The sequence below is a fragment of the Cryptomeria japonica genome, chromosome 7 (genome assembly GCF_030272615.1).
Source record: "Cryptomeria japonica chromosome 7, Sugi_1.0, whole genome shotgun sequence".
Classification (NCBI taxonomy): domain Eukaryota; kingdom Viridiplantae; phylum Streptophyta; class Pinopsida; order Cupressales; family Cupressaceae; genus Cryptomeria; species Cryptomeria japonica.
The window spans coordinates 225,201,502-225,222,635 of NC_081411.1; the positions used below are offsets into that span (position 1 = coordinate 225,201,502).

Below are 21,134 nucleotides of genomic sequence, written 5' to 3' on the forward strand. Positions count from 1 at the left end.
CTCCTTTGCTACCACGTATAAGTTGCTGTAATTTATTTTCCCCTCTGTCCTTGTAATGTCCCCACTTTGAAATACAATTTAATGGTAAATAATAATAATAAAATTAAAATATAAAAGAATATAATTAAATTTTAATTAAGTTAATGAATGGTCAAAGACATGAAATAACAAGTTGTGACTCCCTTAAACATGAGATAAAAAGGGAGAAGAGAACCTCATTTGAGGGGGATAATTTGTTGTCGGCCCCTCCCCCACCGTCATTGGGCTTTTTTTGGTTAGTGCTAGCCACCGCCCTGCCCCTTGCATGCTGCTGCCAAACCACCCCCGCAGAATTTTTCCGATACCAACGAACGTTTTCCAACCTAATTTCTGGCATCCGTTGTTTTGTTTCCGGTCGCCGACATTTTTTTTGACAAATTTTTTCAGGCAGGGGGATTTTTTTCCGACAACGAAATATTTTTCAGGTGAGATTTTTCGGCAGGTTTTTTTCCGATAGGCAGGGAATATTCTCAATATATTCAGTTGACGTTAGAATGACGTCATGTTGATGTCAGCAGTACAGATAGCTACTACATGGCCCTCTTTGACCCTCTTTGTGCCCTAGAACAGGTTTTTTTTTCTTTTGGCCATAATTTGGGCATATGATATTGTTTTTTGGCAAACGAGATACTGTTGGAAAGATGGTTTCATCTACTTTCTAGATATGTGGGTTTCATCACCTGTTTTTGTTGTTGGTACATTCTATAGCCGTTTGAAATTAGAGGTGCTATTTTCAGTCTCGAGCTCATAACTTTTCGCTAGTTTCTCCGTTTTTTGCTATTCCAGCAACTTTGGGACTGTGTTTCAGAGCTCTTCAGAGCTCTTCATAGCCATCCATGCACTTTTTCCAGATTTTACTCCAGGTACATTTTATTCAGTTTTTGTGTTTTCACACTGGTGAATTACTTGGACATATGACATTGTGGAAATTTCTTGTTTGCGTGGGATGACTCGTTTTTTGCCATTCTTCATGTATTTCCAGTCTTATGTCTTTTTTTGACATTATGAGCTTTCGTTGTAAGCACTTATGATTTTGTAAATGCACTAAGATAAAGTGCCTCTGTATTGCACATGTATTATGGGATCTTGCACCATTATTCGTGCCTTATTGTACTCGCACTATGATATAAAGTGTCATGGGGGTTTGATGTTTGCCTTTGTTTTGCCTTCATACCTTTCTCATACGTGTGTGCCTTGGTTTGCACACCCTTTGTATTTGCTTGTACTTTCATGTTTGCACGGTTAGATGTTCTTGGTTCTTCATGCACTACATTATGGCTTTCAGATTCAATGTACTTGCCATGCCTCTCCCTTGTCAACATTATGGGGGGGTTTCTATTGTTGGTGTTAATTCTTGGTTTCGTGTTGGAGTGAGCGATGTATTCAGTATTTGTTCCTATGTACTAGGTGGATGCAGCGACTGGTTACCCATGCATTTCGGTGAGATGAAATACTTACCATATGGACACTCTTGCATTCCTATTTCTAGAGGCGACCTTCCATTTTTCACTTGATCAGTTCTTCAGACTATTGGTACTTGTGCCATCTGTATCTTTGAGTTCCAGATGTTTTGCTAGTGTTTGCCATCTGATTCAGATTCGAGTAGTGTCATTGAGGGCACTCATGCAGATTCGTGTCTTCTTGATCCTGATCATCTTTTGTTTCAGAGGAGGTTCTTATTTCAGCATCATAGCAGTCATTCTGCGACAGAGTTTGTAGCTTCTTCATGCTTCAGTGATTCTTCATGCTTGTCTTTTGTTCCTATCTTTTGGAACATTCCTGTTTGGAGGCTTCTTAGTCCTTCACTTGAGCTTTCATCTCTTCTTGGAGAGGAGTTTTGTTCTTACAGGGTTTTCGCCTTTTCTCCACTTTACAGAGATTTCATTAAACTTGGGTACCTCATCAGGCCTTGTTGCCGAGACCCATTTTCGCTTTCATGCATCTAGTCCTTAGTTTTTTTAGCTTCTCCCTAACTTCATCTTAAGGGGGGGTGTTAGAGTAAAAGGTATTAGTTTACTTAATTAATTAAATCATGTTGATTTAATAATTAAGTCACCTTTTCTCTATTTCACTTAAGCTAAATTTAGGAAGGTTTTCATAGGAATTATTTTCTTTTATGCATGCATCCTTTAGGGTTGCATTAGGGTTTTTTGATCTCCTTTATTAAGGATTGATCTCATTGTAAAATCCATTCCCTTACAATCTAATTATTATTATTGCATATTTTTGCTCTGGTTTTTCAAAGCAATCGTTGTGTTTTGTGTGAATCTTCCATTGTTGTGACAACTTATTTGCATACAGGTGTTCACTGGGTTCTGTGAGGTTGTATTTCACAACTTTAACACGACTTGCCCTATTTCATTTTCCACAACGTGGATCTGGTATCTTGCTAGCTTTCGTACGGATCCGTACGACTCTTCCCTTTGTGCAAAGTAGAATGGATGTGTGCTCCCATTGCTTGACTTATCGTCTTGCTATAGTCGTACAGATGCGTTCGACTTTTCCCCTTTGATTGCCTTGTTTGCGTGCTACCTTCGTACAGATGTGTACGACATTGCCCCTTCAATCGCCTTATCACTATGCAACTTTCATACGGATGCTTACGATGTCCCTGGATGTATGCTTCTGTTGCTAACCTCTTGCAACCTTCGTACGGAAGTGTATGATGTCCCCTTGCATACCTTAGCACCCTGCAACTTTCATATTGATGTGTACGATGCTAGCTTATCACCCTCTAGCCTTCGTATGACCTTGTACGATGCCTCTTTTCCACGCCAGGTACCCTTAGATGAAATTCGAACTTCTTCTGCTATTGTTCGTCCTTGTTTGCTGTATACATAACTTTGGGGAAATTTATAACATCTTTCTATTGCTAGAGTTAGGGTTGTGACCAAATAGTTCATCAATTTATAAAACATCCTTTTTGCTTCATATAATTTTTCTTTTCTTCACTTTATTATTTCCCCCATTCCTTTTAATTTCTTTGCAAAGTCTATCCCTTTTTAATTTTTTATAATTTCTCTTCTTTTCCCCAACTTTAATATTTTCTTTTGAAAATATTTTTTCCATATTTCACTTTTGCAAGGATATTTAAATTTAATTTTCCGTACCTTTAGCACTCATTGGTACCTTTCAGCCTTTAATTCTTTTCGGGTGCTTCTTTGACATGTTTTTTGGTGCATCACCAATTCCATTTTTGCAGTTTTTTTCTTCAACTTAGGCAACTTGATTCTTCGCGCAGGGCATTTTGTCGTCTTCCTTGCTTTTTCCCGTTTGCCAGCCTATCCTCTCTTCTGTTTTTTACTAGGTCTTTCCACATTGTCAGCCTCTATTCCCTCCATTTCCCATTTTACTCCTCCAAGGTCTTTCTTTGGCTGCATTTTGATTTCGGAGTCATGTAACCATACACAGGTGAACGATGGCCGTTTAAAACATTCTTGCTCGCAGCATGTGGCAACATACTCCAGGTCAAAAATTTAATCCACCAGGGGCACTGGTCCCAACCCCTCGTATCATCCATCAATGTAACGTCTGCCATACTACTAGTACCAGGTCACCCTTTCTCCTTCAATTTGCAGTGGCCCTGTAGGGTTGGGGATTATCCGCCAAAGTGAATTGGAGGTTGGCTCCCTCTCTCCTGAATGCATTTCTACCATGTAATAATCTTCCCCTTTAATCACCATTTTAAGGCATGGCCCGAGGGTTGCACTGTACTCTTCCAGATCAATTTCCTCCTCTAAGTCGAGTGGCTCTTCTTCCTTTCTAGCTAGCTCTTCCTTTAGTCAAGCCCCAACCTCCTCATCAATGTCATAGTCTATGTATCCTTCTCGGATCCCCTCGCATGGAGCCTTTCTTCTCCAATGTCCTTCATACCTTATCCACAGAGCTGGAGTACCAAAAAATGCATTGTTGAGATGTTTATGTATTCAAGGTATTGCGATGCCTTCAACATGTTTGGGCACCATCTCAACTAATTGACCAAAACTCAAAAGATTATGCTTTACACCTTCAACATAGTAGACATTGTCAGTATTATTCTTACCATCAAGAGATATTGTACCCTTACCTTTGATCAAACAAGCTTTATCATCTCCAAATCTTACAGCCCAATTCTCATCGGGTCTATATGGTTCTGTCACGACCATAGGATCTTCTTCAGTTTCATTACTTCGGCCAACTGTCCAATCTCCTTTGGTAGCGTAACCCAACATATTGATCGAGATTATAGGCTTATCTCATTCTCTATAAACTTTCAACTTAGAACCATTCACCAGGTCTCGGATGGGATTATCATCTAAAGTGGAGAGTTTCACTGCACCCTTTTTGCCTACCTCCTTGATTTTATATTTGAGAACTAATTGGCCCAAACGAAAGTTCGCGCGTCGGAGATGTTTGTCGTGCCAGAATTTACGTCTTTGTGGGGCAATCTCTGTCACCCATTGTGCCATCATTCGCGATTTGTTGAGCCATGTAAGATTTAGGAGGCACTCATTTAGACTCTTGGCATCTCCAAGCCGGTTCTCCACTGCAACTCGTAGGATTGGTACGGTGTACTCCGTTGGTACTATAGCTTCTTGGCCATATACATGAGCTGGAAGGGAGTGTGACCTATCGTCACTTTGTATGTTGTTTGGTATGCCAACATTACTACCGAAAGTTGCTCCTCCCAATCCTTCTGCTCCACTCCATATGACTTGTAAATGATTGATACCGACACTTTATTGGCTGACTTTGCCTAACCATTTGGTCGGGGGTAATACAGACTTGACAAAGTGTAATTTTTTTAAAATTCTGCTATCATTGTCCTGATGACTTGATTGACAAAATGAATCCCACAGTCATTGGTGATTTGGATGGGAATATCGAACCTTTTTACAATTTGCTCATAGAGGAATCTTGTCATACTGACGGCGGTATTATTCGGATTTTCTCTTGCCTTCACCCACTTTGTAAGATACTCAATAGCTACAATGATGTATTGACATATGTGCATGCTGCTTACCTTTAGTGGCCCCACAAAGTCGAGACCCCACCTCTCGAACAACTTCTGTGGTTGAGAGGGAAACAAGGGCATAAAATCCCTTTTTAGCAGCTTGCCCGCCCGTTGACATGTGTTGCACCCTACAACTCACTCTCGGGAGTCCGTGTGTAAGGTTGGCCACCATAGCTCCGCCAATTGAACTTTCCATGCAGTGGCATTGGGTCCCATGTGGCCTTCGATAAGTCCGTCATGTGCTTCCTTCAATATGTCGGGAATCTCCTCCTACATTGCGCATCTTCAGAGTATTTGGTCGGGTCCCATTTTATACAATAGGCCATTAATTAACTGGAACATCGTGCTTTTTAATGCCAACTTATACCATTCCCCTGGTGGCATATCCATTGGGAATGTTGAGGTAGACAGATACTCACCAATGTTTTTGTACTAGGGGGGCAATGCTGCTATCTGGAATAGGTGTGCATCAGGAAAATCTTCATTTACTCCCTCTGGAGGCTCTCCAGACTTGATTCCAGACAGATGATCTGCAATCGTGTGGCTTTTTCTTGGCCTTGCTATGTGATGGTGAAAGTAAATTCTTGGAGTAACAATAGCTACCTTCTCACACGCCCTTGAATGATTGGCTTGTTTACCAGGTACATGAGGACTTGATGGTCCACATAGAACGCGAACGGTGTCTCCAGGAGGTAATGACGAAATTTCTACATGGAGTATACCATTCCGAGTGCCTCCCTCTCCATTGTGCTGTAATTTTGTTCGGCCTTGGAGAGTAGGTTGTGGGAAAAAAAAATGGGATGGTTCAACCCTTGTATGCCTACCTGTGCCAGAGTAGCACTGATGGCATAGTTGGAGGCATCCACATGGACATGGAACTCTTTGTCCCAGTTCGGGTACGCTAGGATCGGTGCACTCACCAATCGGGAGTTAAGCTCTTTGAATGCCTCTTCCTGCTTCGTTCCCCATACGAACGGTTTACCCTTCCTTATCAGCCTATCAAGTGGGTAAGAAATCTGCGCGAAGCTCTTAATGAACCTCTAGTAATAGCCCACGTGTCCAAGAAAGGATTTGACTCTCGTCGCGTCCTTCGGACTCTCAATGGTTACTATGACGCCGACCTTGTTTGGATCTGTCTTCAACCCTTCTTTGAATACTATGTGGTCCAACAGCTTGCCCTGTGGTACCATGAACCAACACTTCTTCGAATTGAGAGCCAGTCGGGCTCAAAGATACCTCTCCATGCATTCTCCTAGCACCTTTAGGTGGGTTTCTTGCTTGTTGTAGATGGAGGTCAGTCATCTAGAAAAGTTTTAAAAATTCCCATCGACATCTTGTCAAAAATGTGTAGTATTATTCGCTGGAAGGTGGCCGTAGCATTGCATAGATCGAAGGGCATCTAGTTGTATGTGTACACTCTGTCTTCCACTACGAAGGTGGTTTTCAATTTGTCCTCGTTTTCGATGCTGATTTGATTATAACCAGAGAACCTGTCTAGGAATGGATACATTTCATGACTTGCCACCTCCTCTAGGATATTGTCCGTGAATGGAATTGGGAAGGGGTCCCTGATGGTCACCGCATTTAAGCACCGAAAGTCTACATAGATTCTGATTTGGTTCGCCTCCTTTTTCAGAGAAATGACAATGGGTGATACCCATTCACTTGTTTCCACTTTAAAAATAATGTCGGCTTCCAGCATTTTTTCAATCTTCTCATTGACCTTGGCCCCATAGTTTTTGTTCATTTGATACAACCTCCTATGTACGGGTTGGGCACCGGGTATGAGGGGTATTTGATGTACGCACAACTTCGTAGGTATCCCCTTTAGGTCCATGTATGTCCATGCAAAGACATCTATGTACTCCAAAAATATTTTAAATGCTGCTACTTTCAGTACGAGATTCTAGTCATCCCCTACGAGGATCACCTTCGAGTTGCCGTCATCTCCCAGGTTTACTTTCTCTAAATTTGGTTCCTCGTACTCAATGGCCTTGTCTCTCTCGAACCGGTGAGCCAAGTTATCATCTACTCGTGCCATGCCCTCTCGGTACTCCTTGTACTTTGGAGGGAAGCTCGCACTCTCCATACCTTCGCATGGCTCCTCAATCTCACAGATTTGCAACATATGACTCTTTGGGTGGAAGACCTTGTAGTCCTCCATCTGCCAATGAAAGAGCCCATTGAGAGAGCTTGTCTGGTCCTTCGAACAACCTTCCAACTCCAATACTCCTTTGTCGTTGGGCTCCATCTTTCTTCGTCCATCTCTCGTATCCCATTCGTACTCGTGAGAGTCATTTGACTCCTAATCGGAGGATGCCAATTCCTTGCTTAGTATTTGGTTCCTCAAGTCAATCACATATTTGCGCCCTTCACTCTCAATGGAGAGTGTATTTTTCTTCCAGTTATGATTTGCCTTCGCCATAATCAGCCAACCTCTTTCGAGGAGAGCATCATAGGCCTTTTTCTCTAGTGGAATGACGATGAAGTCGAGGAAGAAATGTTGGGTGCTGATAACAACTTTTTGTGCCATAAGTGTTCCCACAGGTTTGATACCATGCTAGTTGGCACCTACAAGCTAGAATGTTGGTGGCCAGAGAGTTGGTTTTCCTAGACCCCTCCATGTCTCCTCCGATAGTACATTTTCTCCAAGGCCACTGTCGACAATAGTTTTTTGTTAGCTTCTACCCCATGATCTCCATTTCTACTATGGCTAGCTTCCAGCCAATACTCACGGTGAGCAGCATGGGGTCCATGGCGGACATGCTAGATGGTTTTGCCGCTGGCTCGTGGCGTTCTTGGCTGATGATGTTGTCGCCGACTACATTTGTGAGGGCCATTTTCAATTGTGGCAGCCTACAGAAGGTCTGATACCTGCATTGGTATGGTAGCCCACAACATCTATTTTATGATAGTTTTCTTGGATTCCGATCGTGGTGGAGTACTGGCGACATCATGTGAGGCCCTTTTCTCTTTCGCCATCGTCTGTTCAACATCCACCTTGGCTCGTTGGAGTCTTTCCTTCTTCATAAGGGGATCGGGGTACACTTCTTTTTTGCTTTGTAGCCTCGTGATTGTCGGTACCTTCTCATCTAATTCTTTGATATCCAACATATTTACCCCTTTTTGCTTTGGGTAGTCAGTGTCCTCATGGTTTCCTGGTCCACACAATTTACACAACAAACTCTTGTCGTTGTTACCGCTTTGACATTTGTGGGCAAAGTGACCACACTCGTTGCATTTCCGGCATTGAATCATGGGTCTCCCTTTGGCATCGTACCAAATTTTGCTTCTTGGTGTGTTGTTGTTAGAACGATTGTTCCCTTACCGTTTGTTACGGTAGTCTCCTGGTGAGGCATTCGAGTTTGCTGGTGGTTTGGGTGGTGTGGTTGGCAGAGTAGCCTGTTTCCCTTGGGCGTAGAGCACTTGTGTGCTTCTTGTTTTCAAGTTGTACGAGCATTCCTTGGTGGAATGGCTCAGTACTTGACAGATGTCACAAAACAATTTTTTCGAGCAAGTACCCTTGGTATGACCACCTATTTTGCAATCAGTACACCATACTTCTTTGCTTTCCTTGGCACTCTCTCTTCTTGCGGTCAATTCCTTCATCATCCAGAGCAGGTCCTTTTGTAGGGCTTGTATGGTCTTGACTCTCCGTCGTTACTTCCATCCGTACTATTGTCATCACTCGCCCTTTTCTTTCCTTTGGATGTTTTGCTTTCGCTCTCAATATCCATTGCTCGGTTATAGGCTTCATCGTACGATGGTGGAGGGACCGCTTTCATTTTCCTTCCGAGGGACAAAACAAGTCCTTCCACGAACCATATTTTCTTCAAGCCATCAGCCGGCTGGTGTTCCATTTTGTTTAGTAATTCTTTCAGCCTACGATTGTACTCTCAAACACTCTCACTTTTGCCTTGCTTGGTATTGTAAATTTCGGCCACAATCTCGTTGTCATCCCTCAGGAGTTTGAATCCCTCCTAGAATGCCTTCTTTAGATAATTCCATCTCGTTTTGTGTTGAGCGTTGAGGTCTATGTACCATTCAATGGCAATCCCTCAAAGGGTAGTAGGAAACGCCTTTAGCCAATAGTCCTGGTCATCTTGGCCATTTGCCTCCCATATTGTTATGCATGTTTAACAATGTCGCACAGGGTCCTCCAACTCATCACCTGTGAATCTTGGGAGTTTTTGCCTCTCCGGGTTATTTTGATTTTGCAACATTGTCCTTGCTTGGGGTGCCTGGAAGGAACTGTGTGCTGTCTGGAAGGTACCGTGTGTGTTTGACCAGATTCGTTCGTCTCGCTCCTCACGTTCCGGTGCCTCTCTTGCACTCTCGGCCTTGCGCGAGCTCTCTACTATCCACCTTTTGCATCTTCGACACCTTGGTCACCTTCGTTTTTGTAGTCTCTCCTTCTTGGAGTCTTTGGCTTTGGCCCTCCTATTGTTGATTTCTCCACTAGGGACAGATTTCCAATTCGGTACAGGTTGGTTTCAAAAATCTTGGCTCTTGGCAACCTCAGCTTCAAGGTTCCGTACTTCCTCTTTGTCACGTTCAGAGTGCTCGGACGGGTTGTTCTCAAACTGGGTTCTGGATTCTTCACTGGATGTTGAGTGTGCGGCCTAGTTGGCAAGATCCTCCTTTGCACCAACATCCTTGAAAGGCTCCTGAGAAGATCAAATACAGTAGGGTTAATTGTGACTTCGCCATGTACTGTGCCTTCAGGGACAACTCTCTCTCGAGCTTCCCTCTACACCTATTGGGTGATTGAAACCTCCCACAGGTCCACCAAATCTTCCGTCAGTTGATCCTCTTGTGTTTCCGCTTGCGTCACCTCTTCGTGTTTATCGCTTTCAGTTACTACCAATTGCTGATTGAATGGTCGACCCATTAGTGTTTATTGGGTGACTGAAACATCCCACAGGTCCACCAAATCTTCCGTCAGTTGATCCTCTCGTGTTTCCGCCTGCGTCACCTCTTCCTGTTTATCGCTTTTAGTTACTACCAATTGCTGATTGAATGGTCGATCCATTAGTGCTTATCGCTTGCCGCCATATTGATCTTCGAATTCGTATTGGCAACAGTGCCAAAATGCTTACTCCTTATGGTGAATATGTTCCAACTTATAGAATAAACAAAGAAATAAAGTATGCATAGAACATAAATAACATTCACAACAACATAGGCAAAATGATATAATTTAATTGCATCATATAATGGATAGTACAATAATATCAAAATATATGTTCAATCGTAACTCCCTTTTCTTGATACACTGCCAAAATATATATCACCTAGTCGGTTGGTGGAGATGCCAACTGCCGATAAATGGCAACCACCTACGAGAACTAATTGCCCATTACATGCCATTTCAAACATAACAAAACATGCTTTATTTAGTTGCGGCGTAATTGCCATCGACAAACGATTTGATGTTCAGGCCCTCCTAGTGCCAATTTTGTTGACATAGAGGAGGGTAAAAAATGTCTTGAGATAACCTTGCAAATTTGAAATGATAGAATATAGAGTTCACGTATTCGACCTTCCTAGCGCCAATTCCGTTGAAGTGCATTTTATGACACCTAACATAGAATAAAGTTCTCCAATGGTCACTTTACTCTCTCTTGATCAAAGTTCAATTGTATGCTTAAGATCGCAAATAGCTCAAACAATTGACTCCAAGGTTCCGATTATGCAATGGACGTGACTCAGTTGGCTTGATGTGATATGCCAATAATCCAAGGGTCTTACACACACTTAAAGAAGATTCAAGGATATTTTCGAATGATTTAGCAATGAATGGTTCAAATTTTGGGAACTTTATTGATTTGAAAATGCTGAAAGTAAATAAGAAAGGGTTTAGGGGGGAGCTATGCTAAATCTAAGAACATAAGAGACAATGATTACTTGAGTGAAATCAACCGTGCTTTGCTTTGCCAACTTTATACAACTATGCAAAGGGGTTGTAATCTTCAAAGGTTGTGTAAGAGATTTTCATAACACCAATGAACACCATCAATGAACAATGCTCATTCGATGATCAAAGTTAAACTTTCACATAAAAAAGGCTCAAACTAACCTTGCACATTTAATAACAATCAACTATTAACAAAAGGTATAAGTAAAGATTTCACTACACACAATATCATCAATCTCGTTCATCTAAATGCTTAAAATAAATCTACTATAAGTGAGGAAAGCAAGACCGTGCAAGCTATGAAATAAGACAAGTATACACCATCAAAGATCAATGTACTACAGTTTACTACTCCAATAGCTTATCGTAACAATCTCAAAAACAATCTTTCCTCCCTTCACAAATGATTCCAATGCAAACCCTAATTAGGGTTTGACCCAAAAGATTCCACACATGATGCAACAAGGTGGGAATAAACATTAATGACCCATCATGTCCACTATCAATTAATTACATTCCTGCCAAAAATGGCATCCATTGTGCATTAAATTCACCACTTCTTTCAAAGTTTTCCGATGTGTAATAAATGCACCATCACTTCCAAAATCAGTTACATGCAAAAGATGCTCCACCACTTCATTAAGTACGATGGCTGCCATGCAATGAATTAGCCGCCACCTTGATCAAATATTCCAACGATGAATGCACCACTATACCTTGATGTACTCAATAGATTCTCGCCATGCAGATGGACCCTGCCATCAGTTATAATTTTCTTGGTTGTACTTTATTAATACTGAATATTCTCTTTGTGTATTGCCAACTCATCCTTTACAAGAATCTTTCCATTCCGGGCTCACAGAAGACATTTTGGAAGATTTTCTTGCCTTGGAAGAATTTTAACAATCTTGTCACTTGGAAAGAAATCTTGTTCGTCTAAATTTTTGGAGAGAGAATGAGAGATTTTTTTATCCTAGAAGAATTTTTTTCATGTTTTTTAGTTTATCTTGTTCAAAGGGGTGATTTTTGATCAATTCATCACCTTTCCTAGTTTTAGAAATTTTTTAATTTTTGAGCTCTGGAATTTAGTTGAGAAAATTCTCACTTGATCAATTTTATCATTGTCTTGAAATTTCTTCACTTGCAGCAGAATTTTGACTTCTTGAATTGATTTTCCCTTTGCCATGCATCTAATTTATCCCTGGGCGCTAAATTGACCCTATGCAGGAATTTTGTCTTGGAGGAAGAATTCCTCCATGACCTCACTTTGGCGCTCCTTACCTCTGCCTAGGCGCTAAAAAAACCCTGTGGAGGATAAATGCATTTGTAGGAGAAATCCTCCACACCCCCACTTTGGTTCCCTTCATTCATACTTTGGGTGCTAGAAACATATTGAGGAGGATTTTTGACTTTTTCATGAATTCCTCCTACTCCTAAGTTTGGCGCTCCTCTTAGTCTCTTGGGTGGAATTTTGCTCTTGAGGAGGAATTTTTTATCTTGCTTTGTTATCCTTCATCACCCCCATTCAGATCTCCTCACTCAATCTGGGCATGGATTTCATGTTGTGGAGGAATTTGCAATGCATCAAGGAGTTCTTCCTTGACCTCACTTTAGCGTCTCACTAGGACTTGGGCGCCATTTCCATGGTCTGCAGGAATTTCACTTGGAAGGAAATTTTTTTTCATAACCCAGCTTTAGCGCTCACCTATCCTTCTTGGGGGGAATTCATACATTGTGGAAGAATGTGCATGGAGGAGGAAATTCCTTCACACCCCAGTTTTGGCGCTCCATGCACTTGTTTGAGTGCTAACTTCATGTGATGGAGGATTTTTGACTTTGCACGCTTTTCCTCCATGATATCATTTTGGCACCCATTCTATATTTGAAGTGCATCTTTGATAAGGTAGGGATTCTCTTGATTTTCTTTCCTTCCTGACTTTTCTTTCTTACCTTTCCAGATTGGGAATGCCATTTCTTGGATTTGAAGTGGACTTCTCTGCCTTGGAGGATTTTATCATGCTTTTTCCACTTTAGGAAAGAATTCCAGACTTCGCCAATTTTCTGATTAACTGTTTGCTTTTCAACTTTCCAGATTTAGACGAATATTTTTCAAGAATGCTCTGTCTTCAGTGTCAGGACCTTTGCTTGTGAAGAACTTGCCAAAAATAGACTTACTAACAATAGTAAGTACTTCAAAATGTTAGAATTAGGGCAAACTGGGGCAGGTTGACACTAAAAATACTAAGTTTGATTTTTGGCCAAATAAAGACAATCCTGAATGCAGTGAAACTTAATAAAAATAGTAAGTGCTCAAGATTTGCTCAAATTTCAGTAGTAGCTTCCTTGAAGGGCTTCGATTTCATTGCAACACTCAGTTTTCAAAAACCCTAAGGAAAATACCTCAAACCTAAGTCTAAAGGGAAAAACCCTAAAATAGATAAAAATAGTTCCAGACTCGGCCAAATTCACTCAAACGACTCGCAGACTTGATCAAATTTCATCAAATCACTTGCAGACCAGGGAGACTGAAGGGACTGCTACGAACATACCCAAAGAACCAAAACCAAAAGACCAAGAGGACCTAAAAAGTAGGGGGTCCCCATTTGCAATGAGGTGATATGTCAAAACGTCACAAGAGGGTGCTAGTTGTCATCAATCGTGGACAGGTTTGGAAAGCTATTGATATAGAGAGGACTTCAAAATGATTGTAGAGATGTCAACCCTGAAGCTCCTCGTGGGCCTTTGTTGATGCCACCAAAATTATAATGGCACTGTAGAGCTTTGATCAACAACTTTCTCAACCTTGAGGGTAGTTAAGGAACTACTACAACAGACCTCTAAGCACAAAAATTGCTACGAGAGTTAACCTCTTCTCAAATACAATTTAGTATATTGCTAAATTTGTAATGCATCTAAAAAGAAACAGTAGCATGTGGTTTGTAGAAACACTAGTCAAGCAAAAGAAGCTCTAAAAATAGATGAAAACCAATCTGCAACAATGGAAACCACCTTTTTGCATGTTGGTTGGGGATAGTTGTAACCTCCATTGCCAAATATTGCATAGGTAACGTGGGTGCAACAAGCCAAGGTCTAACTTTGGAAGATTGATGAAATTTGTTAGCACACCAACAAGACCTGCATAGGCCTAAACATAGAATGGATTTACAATGGGTCAAGGCAAATTCTATGCCGCCTAAAAGGAGACAAAAAATGCTTAATGGTCGCTTGGTAATGGTGAAGAGGCCAACTAGGCCAAGATTTCTTTGACCTCAAATAATCAATAGAAACCTTGATGCAAAAAAATTGAACCACCATGTACACAAACCCTAGCACGAGTTTTTTTGAAACTAAATGGGGCTAATTACAAACAATACCTGGTAAAAAAAATTGATATCTTGCAAATTTACCAAAATGGCGAGATTGACCAGCACGTAATTGTATGGATTATGTATCATACAATATGTGACAAAAGATAGAAAAATTGCAAAAAATCATAATTACCAAATTTGATGATATGAATAGAAAAATTGCAAAACATCATAATTACCAAATTTGATGATATGAAAGGTATTTTCATTTATCGAGCCTTCCAAACTCAATGACGATGTTTGTTTGGCTCCACAATTCTTTGATGATGGGGCTAAGAGTTGTAGTCACCTTGGTGCGGGAAGGGATGTGCATTCATGGGAGTTGTAGAGTGTATGTGTGCAGCGTATGAGTGTGTGTGGAAGCAAATGACAGAGTAAGTTGCTAACATTCTGAGGGGCCTGAAGAAGGCAAGTTGCCCTGTAATTTTACAAGGGGATTGTGGCAAGAGAAGGCAGAACCTTAGACTTCTAATTTTTGCACACTGTGTTTCTCCAAGGTGAATCCCTTATGGTGAGCTCTATCTTTCTGTGTGTTTTCTTTTCTTTAATTGTTTCATTTAAATTTGTAATTACCTATATTTCAGCACTTAAGCAGATTCAGCTCATAGACAACTTATCGTTTACTTAAGCAAAATACATTTCTCTTCTTTGCATACAGCATTGCCATTTTTTCAAGGTGTATACTTCTGTTGATATGAAATCTGTAAACAATGCTATAATAGAGATGCAGAACTCTTCATTCAAGAATTGTTTCAAGTACTAACATAGCCCACACAAGAGCTCAAACTAACATTTTGGCTAGTTTCCATCCATACAGAAATGAAGGTGAATATGTCAAACCTTCTCAGGTGCTCAATCTTAGGGAGCTATTCACACCCCCGACGGGTAGCCATAGAACACGCCCTATCCCTCATTCTGTTGCTTTCATTGCCCCAGATCAGCTAAGGACCTTCCACAATCACTTTATCCAAGCTGAATCTCTTCCCATACATATCATTAGCTAAGAAGTTTTTAATAATCCTCTAGCTATCCCTCTCCTTCAACCCCTACCCCAAAGTGGTTCTCCAGAAATACTGAAGGACCTTTATAAGGAGCCGCTACTCCTTACTCTTTCCATTACCAATTCTACCCTCTTGTATCTCATCAAGGTTTCTGGCCTAAGCCAAGGATAGAGATAACTATGAAGCCTCATGAAGACGATAGTCAACCTTCTGCACCAGCAGTCTGAAAGCATTTGCTGTCTTTAGAAAGGTAATAAGAAACTTGTGGAATGTGTGGACAACCTTTTATACAGCCACCATGATTTAGTCAACCTTATTGAAGCTATTAAGGTCATCTTAACTGCTGAAAAGCAAAAGAAGGAATTGAACAAGATAATTCAGCTGGCTGCAGCCAAAAATGAGAAAGAGCCATGGCCAGTGCCAAAGTTGAGCTAACTACCTAACCTCGCCACCCCCTTATTAGCATCTTCAAATTGACTGCCAAGGCATCTTCTGCTGCTTGGAGATCAAATCAAAGGAGATTTCCATGGACTGAAAACACTTGCTCAAGACATATTTCTTTCCATGATATCTATAGCTGTATTTCAGTACTACATAATATAGTTTTTGTAATCACTTTGTAATGTTGTCATGAGTGTTTGATGATCTGGGAGCCTCTTGTTATCTTTTCAGTTTGCTTTGTTGTTCTCTAACTGCTTACAGTTCACAGTTATGGCATTTTGTAAAAAGCAATCACTTATCCAGTTCTAGAAATTGATTCTGCACTTGGGATTTGTTGGTTGAAACTTAACAACTTTCTGAAGGCAAGACGCATGGAAATATTGTAAATATATAAATAGGATATGCCACATCTCCAATTAAACGAAGAATATTGTAAATATAGTAAAATTCAGTGACATGTTCTCATTGCTTGAGCGAGAATTGTTTATAATGATAGAGCCCAAAGAATATCCAATTGGCCACTTGAAAATGATGCTTACTCCTCCGTTCTTCTTCCCATTGTTTCAACTTTCAACCAATTCTGTGCCACCTGCAAGTTCTTTTTGAGAAGCCAAAGATTATGCTTCTAATGGGTATGAAGGGAAACTATACATTGCAAAAGTGTACATAATTAATAAGGTCCGACCAACAATCTTATAACATATTGTCCATTTTGGGAATAAATTCCATAGAGATGTTAGCCCACCACCAATTAGGAATGGATAAGGGGTACAAGTTTTGTAGAGTCTCATTGGATCAACACTAATTTCTTTGAGAAATTCAACACACAAGGTCAAACTCTTGTACACTCCCTTTCAAGCCTTAGAAATACTTTCTTGATTTGTTGATTAGAGTCAAGTAGAATCTCTGTACTGAAAGAAATGCCCCTATCAATACAATTTGTCAGAGGGGCTTTATTTGATCTGTGGCTGATAAATTACTTGCCAAGTAGCTTAACCATTCTTCCACTCCTTATAGGCTCTCGATACAAGTGGATCCTAAATGAGAGATGGACCACGAGAGTAATATTTCTTCCATTTCCTGTGAGAGGGAATCTGTAATAACATTATATTTGCCTGTCTTGTTAATAATCTCAGTTATGGTGCAGCATTTTGATGACCCAATTTTTTTGGCCCTTTGTTGTTGCGTGTTATTCTAAACATACTAGATTTTATCACGGTGGATCTTAACTTTGAAATATCTTCCAGTAAGCATTGAATGGTCAGCTTAACTTCATGCAACATGGACATTGTTCCCTCCTCACAAGTAGAATTGACCTATATTCTGCTTGTAAGGTGTCTACTTTCAAAAGCAACACATTTACATTTTGATGTCAAGGCTTCAATAACCTCTTGTTGTGAGGGATCACAATCAAATCATGAATGTCTCACTGAAACCTTGCCAGAACATGTTTATAGGTCATGGTCTACTCGAGGCACAAAAGTCTGGGGTATCTGCATCAGAACATAACAACAATTTTTCCTTACGAGAGTTATTATTCCTGGAAAAGGCAAGCATGATTTCTAACAAAATGCAGTAGTAGCCAATTTATCCAAAAAATCCTTAGAAACCCTTATTGTTCTTAACTTCTTTAGGGTAGGCAACTCAAACAGATGATTGTATGGTGCTTGATCAGCTGCATGATCTTGCACATGGGCAAGCAACAATACCTTAGAAGCATCTTGGAAGGCCTTATCATGCTTATTGTGTATTCTCTATAGGTCCTCCATAAGGTATTGCAGGACTTGTTGAGCTGCCATAGAAAATATTTTTTTGAGTGCTCCATGCACCCCTTTCTTGTAAAGCTTCTCAATTATATGGGAACTAATAACCTTAATGGTTTTGGGCACTTAAGGCCGTTAAGCTGATATTGTCCCTTCAAAGTGAACCATATGAGTAATTCTTTAAAGTCATGGTAAATGTGCTCAATGTTTTGAGGTATTAATCACCCATGTGCCTCCTATATGAACAGCATACATGGGTGTAGGGAGTTGATAATTTCCCATTCTATGCTTGATAACGTGCCAACTAACCCAACAGTTGATGATACCCCTCTTAGCAATCATCATTTGAACGTTGGGAAAAATTATTTGAAGCAATTTAGTTGACCACCTAGGTTCTTGTAAATGAAATTTAAAATTATCCTCAATCATGATTATGTGTGGTGTGTTAACACCCTAGCAAGTTATGGAGGGAGGCAAGGTATATCTTTCTGGGGAGCAGGTCTTGATAGTCACTTATCAGGCTTATGCTTCCTCTTCCTTTGGCTTTATCTTCTTTACATCTTCACAAAAATTTGGGCACCTTTTCTCAACAAGTGTAGGGACCTTGGATCACTTTCTTTCATATAAATAACATAGACCTTTACCCACTTTAAAGTCAGGATCCTGACACAAACTATTTTGGTTTCTTCTATATTGCATGCTATCATAACTTAATCTTTTATGATGAGGGGTTGTTACTTGGTTTATGTGACCATTTAGAGAATTAAAGCAACTTTTACCTGTCATTTTGGATTTGGTGTTAGAATTTGCCTTCATCTGGGATTTGTCTAACTTTCTACACAACCGAAAAAACATGTGACTATTGCAAACTTATATATTTGTCACTTCCACGGGTTTGTGACGCATCTCAATCTCTACTTGTGTATGAAAGCTTTTTGAATGTGTTTATCTATTTTATTATTTATGTTTGCATATGATAATATCCTGAAGATGGAACTAACTACTTTTTTGTTTTGTACTGTTTGAATACACAGCTTGGACCCAAAGCCGAGGATGTCAAGCAGCCTTTTAATCTCTGTGTGTTTCTCATGAGATTTGTTATAGGAGGCATTGCATCAACATACTTTGTCTTAGTTCCAATTTATATGTGGATAAAAGATAAATTAGTTCCAAAAGGTCAACCTATTTGAAGTTCTGTTGCCATCCTGAAATCATATTGGCATGATGTCGGCATGTAGTAGATAGCAAGGTAGTTGAGGTGATCGTGCCAATAATGTCAGATATATATTGTGGCAAAATTATCTATTTCCTAGGAATGACAAAAATAGCTCTTAGTTTGGGAACTAAACCTATTTGAGGCAACAAGTCCTCCTGATTGGAATTACCATTTCAATCTATGGATTGAAACATTGCAGATATACAGAGCACTTTCAACTCCTCATTATAGATGTTTTTAATGCATGAATTTTCTTGTAAATGTGACTGAATCATGAAGCTTCGTTTCCTATTATCTGCTGAGGCTTATTGCAGATTTAACATTTTTGATAATATGATATGGTTATTGGAGGGGTTGGCTAAGTGTTTTTACTGTTATCAGCAACTCCAAATTATATCTATCGTCACAAAGATTTCTGATTTCTAGGAGGGCCCACATGCAAAGTCATAAGACCTGACAACTTTAATTGGTCTACGGAGGTTTCATTTTTTCAATAAAGAGCATTCATGAATTTGTGTTTTAGTTACATCTTTTAGAAATAAACATTCCTTCCAAATTTATAATCACAATTTATGGCTTTTGAAATGTGTTTTGCTCCAGTATGTTCCAGGGTTTAGTAGTTAATTTCAATTATGATCGGTATAAAGTATAAACTGATAAAATTTAAATGTTTTTGGTCTAAAGCAATTGTCCTTTATACAAGCTTCATTTTGGCCTGGAACTTCTGTTGGGGACATCTCAAGATAGTTCAACTTCAGAATTCCCATGACCCCTGTAATCATTGATTTAAGTTGCAAAGTTAACAATTGTAGCTAGAATATGAGCATTCCAACATTGCATGCACCCCACACAACTCACATCCTTTCTCAAACTCCAAGTAACAACATATTGCATTGGCAAAATAGTAAAAACTAATACATAGTATAGAGGAACAAACCAATCTATCTTGTTTGAATGTGGCATTTTTGGAGTTGCAATTTATTTGTATGTGGGATCTCTAATCTAACATTTTGGAAGGAGATTCTTGTGAAGTGAAAGCATTGCTTGGTGTGAAGTCTCAGATTTGCAAATTCATCCATTAATCAAATCTTCATCAATTATGGAAGCTTTAAGAGATATTGGAGAATAATAAGGGAATCATTGACTGTTAGTCGACTTGTACCTCTTGTTTAGGATTTGATATGATTTGATATTGTTTTCATGTCTCTATATTGAGCTTCAGATTTACATTAGATTGATTTTCAGATTTGCATTACAATTGTGATTTAAAGCATCTTTATTACAAGCATTTAGGGTTCACTCTAAAACATAGGGTAGAACTCTAGTTTGCATTTAGCTCATAGCAATCTTACAAACACATAAGATTCAATAGTGCATACATTTTTAGTAACAATATCGGCTATTTGTGGAGGTAGAAATCACCAATACAAGGGGGTTGACTAAGGCAAACCCCTATATAACCACAACACCACCGTTTTTTAGATTGCAGGTACAGTTGTAGCTTTCCGTTGAAGCAGTCAATTTCCAGATCTCAGCAAATAGATACAAACCTCTCGTTAGAATTTAGGCCTATTTTCCCAATACTAGGGTGCCCCACGCCTTGGTCCTCCTTGTTTTGCTCCAGATTTTTAGGACAATGCTTTGACAATCTCAGAATTTGAACTTCCAATTTGTAGCTCATCACAATTTCTTAGACTAGGGCGTACAATGCCCTGGTCATATCAATTCAAGCTGAATTTTTTATTATAGGTGCACAACAGAATTTCAGCCTCAGATCCGTACTCATTGTCTCAATTTTGTTATCAATTAGTTGTTTGCTCTTGTTTTATTCACTATTGCCTTGCATTCTCATCATATCTTTACATTACCCCTACATCTTACATATTCCCTTTTATAGTAGCGAAGGAATAGTAACCCTAGAAGTATCCCTTTACTCTGTTTCACAAGAGTTAGTCAAAAAGGTTCACTCCTCTAGATGCTTTCATATTCCAATATTTGATGATAGTGGAGTTAGGTCCTAATACTACCCGATTCCATTTTTACCCTAAATATTGTGGTGAACTTGACCTTCTTGCATTGTATTTTTTTTACTAGATCTAATTATTGTATGTTTATTTTATATCAAAAGCATAAAAAAATCAAAAATATTGTTTTATGCATTGTATGTGTTTAGGCTTTATATGCACTTTTCCTTTCAAAAGTTAGTTTTCAATCATGTCAAATATTTATTTGCAAGATTTTTGTACAAACGATAATTTATTTGCTTATGATGGTTACACTTTTAGTAAAGAACTTGATGCGGCTCTTGATGAGTTCCTTTATACTAAGCCTTAGAAACTAACGTTTTGCCAAAAACTCATTAGCATAGTTACTATGCCATTCTGTAGTGTGATGTA

General features: G+C 39.6%; 1 protein-coding gene across 1 annotated transcript in view; it reads left to right on the forward strand.

The window, feature by feature from the left end:
* The window catches only part of LOC131028331 (2-methyl-6-phytyl-1,4-hydroquinone methyltransferase, chloroplastic), a 45,568-nt gene extending 26,308 nt beyond the window's left edge, over positions 1-19,260 (forward strand). Inside the window, exon 4 of the mRNA XM_057958594.2 lies at positions 18,557-19,260. Within this exon, the coding sequence (XP_057814577.2) occupies positions 18,557-18,712 (156 nt within the window). The 3' untranslated portion in view covers positions 18,713-19,260. The remainder of the gene's footprint in view (positions 1-18,556) is intronic.
* The last annotated feature ends 1,874 nt before the right edge of the window (positions 19,261-21,134 follow it).